The 16201-nt window shown below is 38.5% G+C and overlaps 1 protein-coding gene across 4 annotated transcripts in view; it reads right to left on the bottom strand.

The window, feature by feature from the left end:
• slc12a8 (solute carrier family 12 member 8) overlaps positions 1-16201 on the bottom strand; it is a 150086-nt gene that overhangs the window by 21825 nt on the left and 112060 nt on the right. For all 4 annotated transcript variants that reach the window (XM_060827162.1, XM_060827164.1, XM_060827165.1 and 1 more), the window contains exons 10-11: positions 15522-15668; positions 3114-3828 (exon numbers count right to left, since the gene is read on the bottom strand). In XM_060827162.1, coding sequence (XP_060683145.1) covers positions 3114-3828; positions 15522-15668 — 862 coding nt within the window. The remainder of the gene's footprint in view (positions 1-3113; positions 3829-15521; positions 15669-16201) is intronic.

Raw genomic sequence — 16201 nt, 5'->3', positions numbered from 1 at the left:
ATTCACTGATTAGTCAGTGCCAAGTTGAAAACAGTAAATAAAAAGAATGGCGTATTACAGACTTTCTGCAACACAGGGTGTGTGGTAATGTGCATTTTGAATGACATCTATTACCTTTTGTCATTTTATTGCCAATTTTCCAACATGTGACATTTGGTGCCCAAACCACAAATGATTTAAATGCCTGAGCTGATGCAAAGTGACAATGGTGTATAACTGGAAGAAATGCAATTATTTCAAAACCTCCTAAAATTTCAGAGGTTTTCCAAACTGCAGTGGATTTGGTGATGTGCATCATGTAATGAAATATGAACTCTAACACAAAACTGTAGGATGTATGATCGGCAGGTTTTCAGGTGACACTAAAATTGTTGATGTGGTGAATATAGAAGAGGAAAGCCTTAGACCAAAGGATGATATTGATAGGCTTGTCAGATGGGCTGAATAGTGGCAAATGGAATTTATCTTGAAAGAGTGACGTGATGCATTTTGAGAGGGCTAACTGCATGAGAGTAAACACTGAATGATAGGCCCTAGAAACTATAAAGGTAAGAGAGACTTTGGTGACATGTCTACAAATTCTCGAAGGCAGCAAGACAGGTCGATAGCAAGTTTAGAAAGCAAGTAAGTGGGGTATTGATATTATTAGTCATGATATTAAATACAAGAACAAGGAAGTTATGATTGAGCTGTATACAACATTAATTAAGGCACAGCTTGAGTACTGTGTGCAGTTCTGGTTGCCACAACATAGAATGTACTAGAGAGGGTGCAGAAGAGATTCACATGATGTTGTCTGGGCTGGAGCAATTCAGCTATGAAGAGAGATTAAATAGGCTACATGATTTTGCTTAGAGAGGTTGAGGGGTTGGGGAGTGTATCTGGTCAAGGGGGGGATCTCATTGAAACTTACAGAATACTGAACAGAATAGATGTTGGGAAGATGTTTTCATTGGCAAGAGAGACTAGGTCTCGAGGGCACAGGCTTGGAGTAAAAGGAGAACACTTTAGAATGGAGGTAAGGAGAAACTTCTTCAGCCAGAGAATGTGAACCTGTGGACCAATTCATTACTGAAGAAGACTGTGGAAGTTAGGTCATTGAGTATATTTAAGACAGAGATAGATAGTTTCTTGACTGTCAATGGAATCAAGAGTTACAGGGAGAAAGCGGCTGAATGGGGTCGAAAAAACTTATCTGCCATGATTAATAGAGCAGACTCAATGGGCTAAATGGCCTAATTCCTGCTCCTATGTCTTATGGAGGTGTACAGAATTCTGAGGGTAGATAGGAAGAAACTTTTCCCCTTAGTAAAGGGATCAATAACAATGGGGTACTGTTTTAAGGTAAGGGCGAGGAAGCTAAGAAGGGATTTGAGGGATAAATGTTCAATTTGAAGATAGCAGGAATCTGAAACTCACTACCTGAAAGGGTGGTAGAAGCAGGAACTCTCAAGACATTTAAAAATTATTTAGATGAGCAGTTAAAACGTTTATCATACAAGGCTATGGGCTATGTGTTGGAAAATGGATTAGAACTTATGGATGCTTGATGACTGTCAATGGACAATATGATTAGATTAGATTAGACTTACAGTGTGGAAACAGGCCCTTCGGCCCAACAAGTCCACACCAACCCGCCGAAGCGCAACCCACCCATACCCCTACATTTACCCCTTACCTAACACTACGGGCAATTTAGCATGGCCAATTCACCTGACCCGCACATCTTTGGACAGTGGGAGGAAACCGGAGCACCCGGAGGAAACCCACGCAGACACGGGGAGAACGTGCAAACTCCACACAGTCAGTCGCCTGAGTCGGGAATTGAACCCGGGCGCTGTGAGGCAGCAGTGCTAACCACTGTGCCACCGTGCCGCCCACAAAATATGTGCCAAAAGATCTCTTTGCAAGCAATAAAAACTCCATGGCCCTAACTTTATGACTTCAGGGATCTCAGGTCACTGCCCTTTGCTCTACTAATGATTATGAATCATGATTTCCGGTTGTTATTGTGTCTTTAAAACACCAATCATTAGAACAGAACTGAGAGAAAATTTAGAGTCGAGTAAATGATGCTGGAAAAGCACAGCAGGTCAGGCAGCATCCGTAGAGCAGGAGAATCGACATTCCGTGCATAAGCCCTTCATCAGGCCCTCAACTCTGATCTCCAGCACCTGCAGTCCTCACTTTCTCCTGAGAGAAAGTTTAGGAAAACTTAATTGAAAATAAGTCATTTTTGTAATACTTTTTAAAATGAGGTTTTTTACAGCGGGAGTTTGAGAACCAAGATGCCTGGAAGAGTCAAGAGGGGTGCGCAGGACTCCAGGTTGATAGACATGGCAAGAAAAGTAAATATGAGAGAGGTTATTGAGGGAGAGAATGATGAGGACAGGATTTTAATTTTATAATGGAGTAGGAAACAAATATTGTTCATTATACTGTCCTCTTAATATGGTACCAGGTAAGGACAGCTACATCTTACACATTTTGGAGCTTATGAATTACGTTTTGGAATATAAGATTATAAGACATGGAAAAGCATTTCATAGCAGAGCAACCAAATTGGTGGAGGAATGAGAAGAATTGTACAGTTACATAGGGTGACATGGATCACTTGGCATACTATCAAACACTAGGATTGATTCCATTGCATTGTCTATATTGGAAATCCTCCAGGAAATATTAGGATAAAACTCTTGAAAAATATCAGCTAATACATCAATACACTGATGCTCAATTTGATTTATCAGTCACTCAGTTTACTGAGTTACTTAGTCAGGAAATTGGAATGAAGAGAGCATCTTTTGCTAAAGTATTTATGGCCTGTATTTATTAGCAACCAGTGAAAGTTTATGAGAGAACTTAGTTTGGCTTGGTAGATGGAAAAGAAGTCATAAACCTTCCTTAGCAATGGTATTGACTAAATCAGACAGACAGACATTAATTATGATTAAATTACTTACATTCAAAACTTAATTCAAAATGTTTCTACCCGATGTGATGTGATAGATCAGTGATTCCTGAGATAAGTTTCTAATATTAATTAATGAAATACTATCCTCAAGATTGCATAAAAAGCTGGAAGACTGATCAACTATTCCAAAAATAATTACCATATCCTTTTGTTTCTGTTGAATCATCTGTGTCTGTATAACAGTATTCTGAAGGCTCAATTATGTTGCTTTCAACATTGAGATTGGCTTCCACGACTTGAGGTACAAAAGGATTTTCCAAATGCTGGTGATGTCCTACATCCTGTCTGGACAGGTCTCCTGCATTCTGTTCAGGCATGTTATCTGCAAGCTCTGTCCCTGCAACCTGGTTGATGTCCTCTTTAAATGTTGCATTTGTGTTGTCAAGGTTCAACATAAAACTGTTTTGCAGTGTCTGTTTAGCAGGTACTCTTGCTTTTTTTAATCGGATAGATTGATTCACAACTTTTCCTTTATTGTTTTTTTCCACCTTTGCATTCCTGTTATGAGGCACTGTTTGAAAGATCTGATTCATATCTTTATTGAACTCAAGCAAAGATCCATTTGTACTTCCTTTTATTAGGCCAGTAGATCCATTTTTAAGTGGGCCTTCTGAGTTCAGCTTTGGTGTTAGTTTATAAGTGCTAGCATTTACTTTATTCCTTTCTTTTTCATTTTGCTGAATATCATAGCTCATACATACAGAGAAGTAAGAGTAATCTACCACACTGTAAGTCAGCATAAAGTTGATGGTGACTATTGGGGCAAGAATATTCACTTGTCCAATAAAGATAAATGCCATAGTCACAAGTCCCACAAGAAATATTGCAGCCACTGGTGTCTTGTTTGGTCCTTTCTGAGAATAAAATATAATTAAAAGAATTAGTTCTCTAACTTAGAACCAAAAAAGTACAAAGACATCATATGTTAATATTGCATTAATTGATACTTTTTTAAAAAATGAGTTATTGTAAAAAAAAATCAAACGCAAAAACTATATGCAAAAATCATTACTCATCATATAACGATGGCACAGTTGATGAAAATTACATCTGCACAAAGGAACTGGCTAGGTCTTGATGAAAGCTTCAAAGTTAGACTGATTCCCTGGAAATGTAACACAATTGCTTTCAAACTGAAATCAACTTGCTCAAGTTCATGACAGGACATGCATATGTTGTGTAGACTGAATATGCTTGATAAATAAAATGACCTACTTCATGCCCTATTTGTCTTCTATTCCTAAATTAGTTTCATACAGAGTGGAAAGTGGAAAAGAGCACTGATTTCTTGGATATAGACTTGAATCTCACACTAAAAGATGAAACAAAAGGGATTATTTGCCAAATTACAATCATTCAGCAGGGACCAGCATTTACAAGGACTGCTGGATAGGAAACTAACCTCACAGCTCTCAGATTTTTCCATTCACTAATGTAAATGTATAGCAAATCAGGAGCTATAAATTCCTGATTTGCTGACAACTATTCCTGGAAGTGTCTAAATGGGAATTAATTCTGAAATCTCGAACAATTACTGAAATTTAAGAATTTAATTTTACATTCAGTCAATAAGGCAAGAAATTCGTGTTGGCAATTTCTTCATTTGTCTCCCAAATAAGTGTTAGTATGATTAACTGAATTAAAGTATTCAAATTAATTTAACTTAGTGAATCACCAGCATTTCCTTAATCTCAGTTACAGGAGCTACAGTTACAACTATGCACAAACTCTAAACTTGTTATATAAATAGAAAATCAAGGCTTGATTTGACTCCAAAACAAAGCAAAGTGAGACAACCTCCTCCACACATCCTTTAACAGCATTGCTCCTGTTACAGTTCTGACTGCATTTGTACGTTAAAAGCAACATTGGTGTGAAACAGTTTTGTTTCACACCTACACAACAGTCACAGCATGACAGAATCTTAGGACACTCTAAACCCAACAGAAAAAAAAGAGAATTCAATGGGTCTAGACTACTTAAGAGTGACAATCCTTGGCAGAAGGCTGGTTTGCAGGTGCAACAGGTAATTAAGAAGGCAAATGGAATTTTAACCTTCTTTGCTAGAGGGATTGAGTTTAAAAACATGGAGGCTATGTTTCAGCTGTATAGGGTGTTGATGAGACCACACCTGGAGTACTTGGTGCAGATTTGGTCTCCTTACTTGAGAAAGGATGTACTAGCACTAGACGCTGTGCAGAGGAGGTTCACTAGGTTGATTCCAGAGTTGAGGGTGTTGGCTTATAAATAGACTGGGATTATATTCATTGGAATTTAGAAGAATGAGAGGAATCTTATAGAAACATGTAAAATTATGAAGGGAATAGATAAGATAGAAGTAAAAAGGATGTTTCCACTGGTGAATGAAACTAGGTCAAGAGGGCATAGCCTCAAAATTAGAGAAGATTTAGGACTGAATTGCGGAGGAAATTCTTCACCCAGAGGGTTGTGAATCTATAGAATTCCCTGTCCAGTGAAGTAGTTGAGGCTCCCTCATTGAATGCTTTTAAAGCTAGGATAGATAATTTTTTGAACAGTAAAGAATTGAATGGTTATGCTGAGAGGGTGGGTAAGAGGAGCTGAGGCCATGACAAGGTCAGCCATGACCTTAGTGAATCATGCAGCAGACTCGAAGGGTCAGATGGCCCACTCCTGCTTCTGGTTCTTATGTTCTTATGCATGCAGTTAGATTATTCTAATCTGGTATACTAGGAAAAAAGGAGGTCATATACACTTTAAAATATAATTTGGATAAAGGAATCTGGGATATAAATATACAAGGAAGTGTTTTGGAACAAATTGCAGCATAACATAGGTCAAAGTCTTTTTCTTTAAAAAAAAGTCATTGAAATTCATTACATTGTTTTGCACATTAATTTTAGTACTTGGAAGAAATTATAGATTTCAAAGTAAAAGATTATTAACATGCAGCTTTCCCATTTAGTTTAGGGTTTGACAGATTCAGAAGGGTCTAATACTAACTTTTGAATGAGAAAAACTTGCAAGTAGGCGGGGTAGGGCACTACTAGTGTTTACTGTGAGATTACTAAACGTCCAAAGTCATTATCCAGCAAAGCATGAATGGGATCCCTGTAGACTCTTCATTAAAATATTATATAGACTTCTCTATGTTAACAAATTAGTTACTTTTATGATATTTCTTACCTAAATACTAATAGCTTCTGTAATTAACTCAGTAATTATGACAAACATATCAACAGATTTAGTACAATGTAGCATTTTCATTCGATAAGCTTCAAAGTCAATTTACTTTGTACGTTATAATTAATTATGATGTGGCGATACCAGAGTTGGACTGAGGTGGGCAATGTCAAAAATCAAACACCAGGTTATAGTTCAACAGGTTTATTTGAAATTGCAAGCCTTCAGAGCTCAGCTTCTTCCTCAGGCATGGTATGGTGAAGAGGTATAAGACACAGTATTTATAAGCAAAAAGTTAATAACTTTAAAACTAGTTGCCCTTGTTGAATCCTTTAATCAATTATGAGGTAGATTGCTGATTAAATTGCAAAATCCATTTTCCTTTCAAAACTTTGTTCCTAGAGTGTAATTAAAGATTTTATCAAAGTACATGAGGTGATATTTCAGGTTAGACAATGTACTTTAGGTGTGAGGTCCCACTTTGAATCTGTCGATGGTGTTATGAAGATGTGGGTGTACTATACCTTTAATAGAGTTAAAAGCTAGCAGAACTACCTGACAACATCAAGTGTTCTCAACAAGATACAATGCAGCATGTGGTCTAGCAGTTAGTGTAGCTGGTTGTCTCGAAACAAATAAAAAATTGAATTTGGCCAATCGGTTTAAATTATATCCCAAAATACCAACCTCCAATCAAGCTTGAGTTAAGTATATTGATAATATAAAAAATCAACAAAACAATCCAATGCTTTGGTGTATAAGACCGGGGAAAATTGAACAGTTGAAAGAGAATTGCAACAAGTCCAACAGATGTAGACTGCTACTCAGAATTGTTGAGAGTTACCTGTCTATAGAAGGAGTTTGCACAGAGAAAGACATCGACACAAACCTGCAGAGCAAATCTGCAAAAGAGACAATTTGATAGCTGGCTGGTTTTGAAAGTTTAATTTTTTAAATAAATCTTAATCAGGGGTTTTATTGGATTCGTATTATAGAAGGGAAAGTAAAAGATAGGTTAGAGGAAGGAGTTGTAAATAGTTGTCAATTAATTATTCTCTGTTAAGGATGTCTCAGAGAGGCTGCAGAGTGTTCTCACAGGGGAGAGGGGCAAGCAAGAGGTCATTGTCCAACAACATAGGAAGGGAAAAGGTTGAGAAGGGAGACTACAGAGAGTTGGGCAGAAATTTAAAAAGAAGGGGCAGTAATATCTGGATTACTCCCATTGCTATGAGCTAGTGAGGGCAGGAATAGGAGGATAGAGCAGATGAATGCATGGCTAAGGAACTGGTGTATGGGAGAAGGATTCACATTTTTGGATCATTGGAATCTCTTTTGGGGTAGAAGTGACCTGTACAAGAAGGACGGATTGCACCTAAATTGGAAGGGGACTAATACACTGACAGGGAAATTTGCGAGAACTGCTTGGAGGATTTAAAGTAGTAAGGTGGAGGTGGGGGGGGACCCAGGGAGATAGTGAGGAAAGAGGTCAATCTGAGACTGGTACAGTTGAGAACAGAAGTGAGTCAAACAGTCAGGGCAGGCAGGGACATGGTAGGACTAATAAATTAAACCGCATTTATTTTAATGCAAGGGGCCTAACAGGGAAGGCAGATGAACTCAGGGCATGGTTAGGAACATGGGATTGGGATATCATAGCAATTACAGAAACATGGCTCAGGGATGGGCAGGACTGGCAGCTGAATGTTCCAGGATACAAATGCTACAGGAAGGATAGAAAGGGAGGCAAGAGAGGAGGGGGAGTGGCATTACAGTTGTGCTGAGGGAGGATATTCCCTCAGACTGTAGGGAAATAAGTGGTGACATCTTGCAAAATGTCCAGACTACAGAGGAGGTGGTGCTGGATGTCTTGAAACGGTTAAAGGTGGATAAATCCCCAAGACCTGATCCGGTGTATCCGAGAACTCTGTGGGAAGCTAGATAATTGATTGCTGCGGCTCTTGCTAAGATATTTGTATCATCGATAGTCATAGGTGAGGTGTCGGAAGACTGGAGGTTGGCAACCGTGGTGCCACTGTTTAAGAAGGGTGGTAAAGACAAGCTAGGGAACTATAGACCGATGAGCCTGACCTCAGTGGTGGGCAAGTTGTTGGAGGGAATCCTGAGGGACAGGATGTATATTTATTTGGAAAGGCAAGGACTGATTAGGGATAGTCAACACGGCTTTGTGTGTGGGAAATCGTGTCTCACAAACTTTCTCTTAACTGCTTACTCTCTGGCTCCAATTCTATAACAATATGCTATTCCAATAAGACACTTATTGAAATTACACTAACTTAACCTCAAAATGTCACAGTCTTTGTCTTCTCCACTGTCTTCAATTTTCCTGCTGATTATCTCCCTGGGTCATCTTCTTTCTTTTTACTGCGAATATGTTTCATATGAAAAGGTACCTTTGATAGAAAGTGCTTTTTAATTTCTTTGAGAGCAAGATGTTAGAAGGGCAACTAGCTCTCCAGCAGTTTCTCTCTCTACGGCAGAGGCTCTCTGACTAATTTTCAAAATGTCCACATTCTTGTACCTCCAACATCAGATCGTCTCATTGATTCAATGTTGGCAAAACAATAAATTAAAACTCAGTTGGGTTTTAATTTCCTGAGGCACAATTTAAACCAATTGGTTAACTTTGAATTAATGTCAAAATGGCAACCAAAACTCAGTTATTCATTTCACAGCCAAACATTATATATTTCCAATTTTCCAGTACATTCTGGGATTACCATCTAGTCACATACACAGGTACTTGTGATCTCTCAGTTCAGAATGACATTCTCTCTCTCAAAGATACAGAACTTCATTATTGTGGGTGTGCGTGCGTGTGTGAGAGAGAGCGCGCACGTGTGTGTGTGTGTGTGTGTGTGTGTGTGTGTGTGTGTGAGAGAGAGAGAGAGAGGAGAGAGAGATTAAGAGTGAGTGTTTTTGGGGGGGATTGGTGAGAGGAAATGAATTACTTACTGCAGAATTCCTAGTCTATGACCTGATTTTGTACCACAGTCTTTATATTTATTTTTGAATTTCTCATCAAAAGTAACCCCAGGATGATGACAGCCAGAAATTCACCAATGCTATTGCAATTGAATGTCAAACAGATATGGTTAGATTCTCCTTTATTGAATATACTAATTGCTTGGCACTTGTGTGAAATTAATGTTATTTGCCACCTATCAGACCTAGCCAGAATGTTGTCCAGATCTTATTGCATATTATCATAGATTCCTTCCGCGTCTGAGAGGCATGAATGGGTACACTAGGTTATCAACAATGAACATGATTTGAAGGTGCCGGTGTTGGACTGGGGTGGACAAAGTTAAAACTCACACAACACCAGGTTATAGACCAACAGCTTTATTTCGAAGCACTAACTTCCAAAGTGTGGCTTCTTCACTACTTGATGAAGAAGCAGTGCTTGAAAAGCTATTGCTTCCAAATAAACCTGTTGGACTATAACCTGGTGTTGTGTGCTTTTTAATAATGAACATCGTACTTCCAACCTTATGACAAAGGTGAAGCAGCTGAAGGATGGATGACCAAACAGCATGACCTGTGAAAATTCTGCATCAATGCTCTGGAATTGATATGAGCAGCCTCAAACATTGTGCTGTATATGCCTGCCTTTGTACTATATATGCCTCCAAAGAAAGGAGAGCTCCCCCAATCTCTAATTTACATTAATATCAATTAAACTAGGAGATATTAACGTCCTACTTGGTTAAATGCTGCATCAATATCAAAGGCAGTCACTCTCACCACACCTCTTCAATTCGGCGTTTTAATTATGTTTGGAGACAAAAGTGGTGAGATGAACTAAGTAAGAAAATATGTCATAGTTAACTTTTTCATTCCATCCTGAGAGGAAGAATCTGGTCTCTATCAATGACCCTTATCAGCACAACCAAATAATCACTACATACAGATTTTAGCTGTAATTTATCAAGATGTACCACAGCTACAAAGATGTTGGTAAACGATCATTTATTTTTATGAAAGCACACTCTGATCTAACACATCAGTCTGGTTGCCTTCACAGATGCTGCCCCATTTGCTGAGTATTCCAGCATTTTTATTTTATTTTGCAATTCAGCATCATGTTTGTTTTTATAACAGTCTTTCTCTTTAAAAGTTGCTTTTGGTCATTCAAGTTAAAATAACATAAGCAGTGTCTTCCTAATACCAAATCATTATTCAGTCTTCATTTATGTAAAAGCTTTTTTTTAAAAAGTTTTTTATACCTTAAATTGATGTTGATGCTAAGTTATCCAATATTTATGCATTACTCTGGCACTGTGACAGATTGAAATAGTTTAATATATCTGCATTTCATATTAATCATAGAATATATCACAACATCTTGCATATCAATTTTATTTTAGAAAATTCTGACGTTTTTTAAACAAGAAACTTTCATCTTGAGTAAGGTAATCATTCTATCAATGGGTTTAGGCTGATGGTGGATAATGATGTAACAATTACAGGTAAAAAAATCAATTAGCAGACAGCAGCCTTCAGTTAGGCAATAATAGAGCTGTGCAGTGATTGACGAAACGTGACTGAACCAGTAACTGAACAATGGGCTGCCTTCAAAACGGGAGAGGTTTTGGTACAGTTGAGGTATATTTCCCCAAATGGGAAAGGTAGAACAAACAATTTCAGAGTTTCGTGGGTGACAAGAGAAATGGAAACTAAGAAAAAAAGATATGCTTATGACAAGTCTAAGGTGGAAAATAAAATTAAGAACCAAGTGGAACATTGAATATTCAGAAGAGAGACAAAAAAAAAAGCAGGTAAGAGAAGTAATGAAGAATTATGAGAAAAGACTGTCAGCCAAGATAATGAGGCCATACAAATAATTAAAGGATGGTTAAAAAAAAGAATAGGGCCGCATAAACACAACATAATCAATGATCATATTTGATTTTTAAAAATCTCTTTAAACATTAGGTTCTTCATTTTGGACTGTACATAGGTCAATAAATTGAAACAAATCTTATACTACACACATGGAATGATATGGAGAGAGATACAATTCTCATTTAAAATAGTCAATATTTATTCAATTCAAGTAATGTATAGGTCATGTGTTTATTACTCTACATTTACATTCTATATTTTATAATAGTTAGAAATAGTGAATGACATTTATGAGTGGAGATTATTTAACTTTATAATATTTCATTTGATTTTGACATTGTTTAGTGTGAAACATGAACTATACAGATCGGACATGCTCAGAGCATGTCAGAACTCTATTATTTTGGGTAGCCAAAACATACATTTCGGTCTGATCCCAAGACAACTTTGTGGCAGGTCAGCCCCTTTGGAGGAGGCCAAGTGTACTTTGAGGGAGATCAGGTCATAGAGTCATAGAGATGTATAGCATGGAAACAGACCCTTCGGTCCAACCTGTCCATGCCAACCAGACATCCCAACCCAATCTAGTCTCACCTGCCAGCACCCGGCCCATATCCCTCCAAACCGTTCCTATTCATATATCCATCCAAATGCCTCTTAAATATTGCAATTGTACTAGCCTCCATCACATCCTCTGGCAGCGCATTCCATACACGTACCACCCTCTGCATGAAAAAGTTGCCCCTTAGGTCTCTTTCCCCTCTCACCCTAAACCTATGCCCTCTAGTTCTGGACTCCCCGACCCCAGGTAAAAAACTTTGCCTATTTATCATATCCATGCCCCTCATAATTCTGTAAACCTCTATAAGGTCACCCCTCAGCCTCTGACGTTCCAGGGAAAACAGCCCCAGCCTGTTCAGCCTCTCCCTGTAGCTCAGATTCTCCAACCCTGGCAACATCCTTGTAAATCTTTTCTGAACCCTTTCAAGTTTCACAACATCTTTCCGATGGGAAGGAGACCAGAATTTCAATATTCCAACAGTGGCCTAACCAATGTCCTGTACAGCCACAACATGACCTCCCAACTCCTGTATTCGATACTCTGACCAATAAAGGAAAGCATACCAAACGCCTTCTTCACTATCTTATCTACCTGTGACTCCACTTTCAAGGAGCTATGAACCTGCATTCCAAGGTCTCTTTGTTCAGCAACACTTCCTAGGACTATATCATTAAGTGTATAAGTCCTGCTAAGATTTGCTTTCCCAAAATGCAGCACCTCGCATTTATCTGAATTAAACTCCATTTGCCACTTTCAGCCCATTGGCCCATCTGGTCCAGATCCTGTTGTAATCTGAGGTAACCCTCTTCGTTGTCCACTAGACCTCCAATTTTGGTGTTATCTGCAAACTTGCTAACTGTATCTCTTATGCTCGCATCCAAATCATTTACGTAAATGACAAAAAGTAGAGGACCCAGCACTGATCCTTGTGGCACTCCACTGGTCACAGGCCTCCAATCTAAAAAACAACCCTCCACCAACACTTGTGGTCTTCTACCCGTGAGCCAATTCTGTATCCAAATGGCTACTTCTCCCTGCATTCTGTGAGATCCAACCTTGCTAACCAGTCTCCCATGGGGAACCTTGTCGAATGCCTTAATGAAGTCCATGTAGATCACATCTGCTGTTCTGCCCTCGTCAATCTTCTTTGTTACTTCTTCAAAAAACTCAATCAAGTTTGTGAGACATGATTTCCCACACACAAAGCCATATTGACTATCCCGAATCAGTTCTTGCCTTTCCAAATACATATACATACTATCCCTCAGGGTTCCCTCTAACAACTCGACCATCACCGAGGTCAGGCTCACCATATAGTTCTCTGGCTAGTCTTTACCGCCCTTCTTAAACAGTGGCACATTTGCCAACCTCCAGTCTTCCAGCACCTCACCTGTGCCTATCGATGACACAAATATCTCAGCAAGAGGCCCAACAATCACTTCTCTCGCTTCACACAGAGTTCTCGAGCACACCTGATCAGGTCCTGGGGATTTATCCACTTTAACTGTTTCAAGACATCCAGCACTTCCTCCTCTGTAATCTGGACATTTTGCAAGATGTCATCACCTATTTCCCCACAGTTTATATCTTCCATATCCTTTTCCACAGTAAATACTGATGCAAACGATTCATTTAGTATCTCTCCCATTTTCTGTGGCTCCACACAAAGGCTGCCTTGCTGATCTTTGAGGGGCCCTACTCTCTCCCTAGTTACCCTTTTGTCTTTAATATATTTGTAAATTTGGATTCTCCTTAATTCTATTTGCCAAAGCTATCTCATGTCCCCGTTTTGCCCTCCTGATTTCCTTCTTAAGTATACTCCTACTTTCTTTATACTCTTCTAAGGATTCACTCGAACTATCCTGTCTATACCTGACATATGCTTCCTTCTTTTTCTTAACCAAACCCTCAATTTCTTTAGTCATCCAGCATTCCCTATACTACCAGCCTTCCCTTTCACCCTGACAGGAATATACTTTCTCGGGATTCTTGTTTTCTCATTTCTGAAGGCTTCCCATTTTCTAGACGTCCCTTTACCTGTGAACATCTGTCTCCAATCAGCTTTTGAAAGTTCTTGCCTAATACCGTCAAAATTGGCCTATTGGATAATTGTTCTATTGGATTGTTAAAGTAAGCCGGATATACATAAAAAGTGCATAGAATAATTACTGTCAAGCTACTCAGAACCGTTAACACACTTGTCAAAGTCAGCTATCAAAACTGTCAGAAGGTCCTGTCAAAAACTATATAAAGGCTTTTACCATGCATAAGTAATTGGAAAAAATGTATTTGAATGTGTTAAAAAACTATGCTTGCTTGCTATTTCACTCAGACTATCAGCATTGGATTACTGCTGCATGATTGATTTCACAACCATCCAGTGCTGACACACGGTGCCTTCTGTTTCATTGTTTGATCACCAGCTATAAGTGTTTTTTACTCTTTGATGGGACTGTGATTTCCAATATTGTTGTACTTGACATGTTTGTAGTTATATGACTATATGTTGTTGAAGGAAGATAAATAGGCTTTTATGAATAAGTGTGTGTTTCACTACAGTGCAATCTGCAATACACACTTATCTAATTTGTGCAGGCATTTTGAAGTCTGTCTATGGTGGAGTTGGCAAATAAAGGGGAAAGTCTTGTGCTTTTGGAGACATGTGTTGATATGAGTTGGCATGAAGTTGGCTTGGAGGTTACAAAGGACCACTGGCTTGGATAGAAGGGCACAGCTTGGCATGAGGATTATAAAGTGTAATGAAGGGAATAGTTTAGCATGGGGATGTGAGGAGCAAGGGGCTGGGGAGAACCCAAGAGATGTGCGGCGCTGAAGGCTGGAGAATTCTTCTTTTATTCTTTCTTTTTTAAATACTGAATCCTTGAGACAGGTCTACTCATCAGCCCACCTCCACACCCACCAATCTTAACAGTTCTTCTACGGTTGACTGCCCAAACTTTTGAAAGAGTCACCTTCCCAAGAACCAAATATTAGAAGTACAGGCAGTTATTTTAAAGATTGGGTTCACAAAGTTGAGAGTTCTCCTGACCTGGTACACACAACTTGGAAATGAACTCAGAATAAAGTGATGAGATTTCCTAGGCGACATATCACAGGAAAATAATGTTACAAATATTATCAGCAGATATGCTTGCCATGTAAACCTGTAGACAAACATGACAAAATACTCCAAAGTCAACAATTTCCTGAATAAAATAAAAGACACAATGTTAACTAATTACATTCATATAATTAGAACATCAGGAAGGTGCTAGAGTACACTCTTAATTCTCGCACTCAGCAGTAAATGGAATACTGACATTGACAATTATTTATATTCTTGGTGATATGTGTTCTAATGAGTCACAAAGCTAAAGATCTAAGGTCTAATTTATTAGAAAGTCTACACCGCAATACACTGACTAAGAGAAATCATTTCCACAAAAGATTCAGAACACAAATGAGAAAGTGCTTGCTCTTGCTGACATCCAAATCGATATGGTACTGGCCTTCACAGAATACTGAGCGCCTTCTTCAAAAAAGACTTATTTGTCGGACTTCATGGATAAGCATCATCATTGCTCTTTCGAATGGAGCTGTCCATATTTACATGCTGTTGTGGCCACTTTCTCCTTAGACCAGCAGTGGAATGGTTATTTGGATAAACAGCAAAGCATCTTGGGATAAGTAACCAATATTCACTTTTGTTTTTATCAGCATGTTATGCAGGATATAGCAAATATTTTGCAACATTCTGCATAACAACTATATTGCCCAAAGACCAATGATCCTATGTCACAGCCACAATTTTTTTAGCCCATAGCCGATATTTTACTCTTTAATAACCTCAACACTTCGCTTGTGAAGTTATCTGCATAATGTACTTGCCTACATAATTCTGTGAATCTACAGTTCCCATAAACTATTTAGATTACTATAGTAATGGGTCATACTCACCCCACTGCCCAAGCACCCAAGGACGGGTATCACCTTTTCTTGTGCAATGCATTGAAGGATTCTAGGTGCACCATAAAGACCTCCCATGCAGGAAGCTAACGATGAAATATACAGCCCTAATAACCAGAGGAATCCCACCAAGGCAACCTACAACACAAGAATAAGTTCATGCTACAGGTTAACTATATAACTATGCCAAGCATTTTCTGTATCTCTTTGAATGGAACTCCATTGTTAGACACATAATTTGCGCACAATTATATGCAAATAAATTTGAACATGCGGCAAAATTCAAAGACTATCTGTCTCACAATAAAACATCATAAGAGCATTCAAGATTTTGATAAAGATGATTAATTGCCATTCTCTTTTCAAATATCATGGAGGCTTCAAGCTCTAACAATTTATATCCTAAAGTGCTCCATAGCAGCACTATAAAACAAAATTTGAAACTAATCCACAAAATGATATGTTGAACCAGGTGACCAATGGCTCAGTTAAAGAGAAGCATCCTTGTTGGACCCTTAAAGAAAACAAAAAGAGGTGAAGGAGGAGTGAGGTTTAGCAAGGCAATCCCAAAGCCTATAGCTGAGGAAGCAGAAACCATGGTCATAATTTGAAGGGTAATTAAAATAAGCAATGTTCAAAACTAAAACAAAGAACTATGGATGCTAGAAATC

Source organism: Hemiscyllium ocellatum, chromosome 7 (assembly GCF_020745735.1).
Source record: "Hemiscyllium ocellatum isolate sHemOce1 chromosome 7, sHemOce1.pat.X.cur, whole genome shotgun sequence".
Taxonomy (NCBI): Eukaryota; Metazoa; Chordata; class Chondrichthyes; order Orectolobiformes; family Hemiscylliidae; genus Hemiscyllium; species Hemiscyllium ocellatum.
Note: the sequence above shows the minus strand (reverse complement) of the source record. Positions and strands in the feature narration are given on the sequence as shown.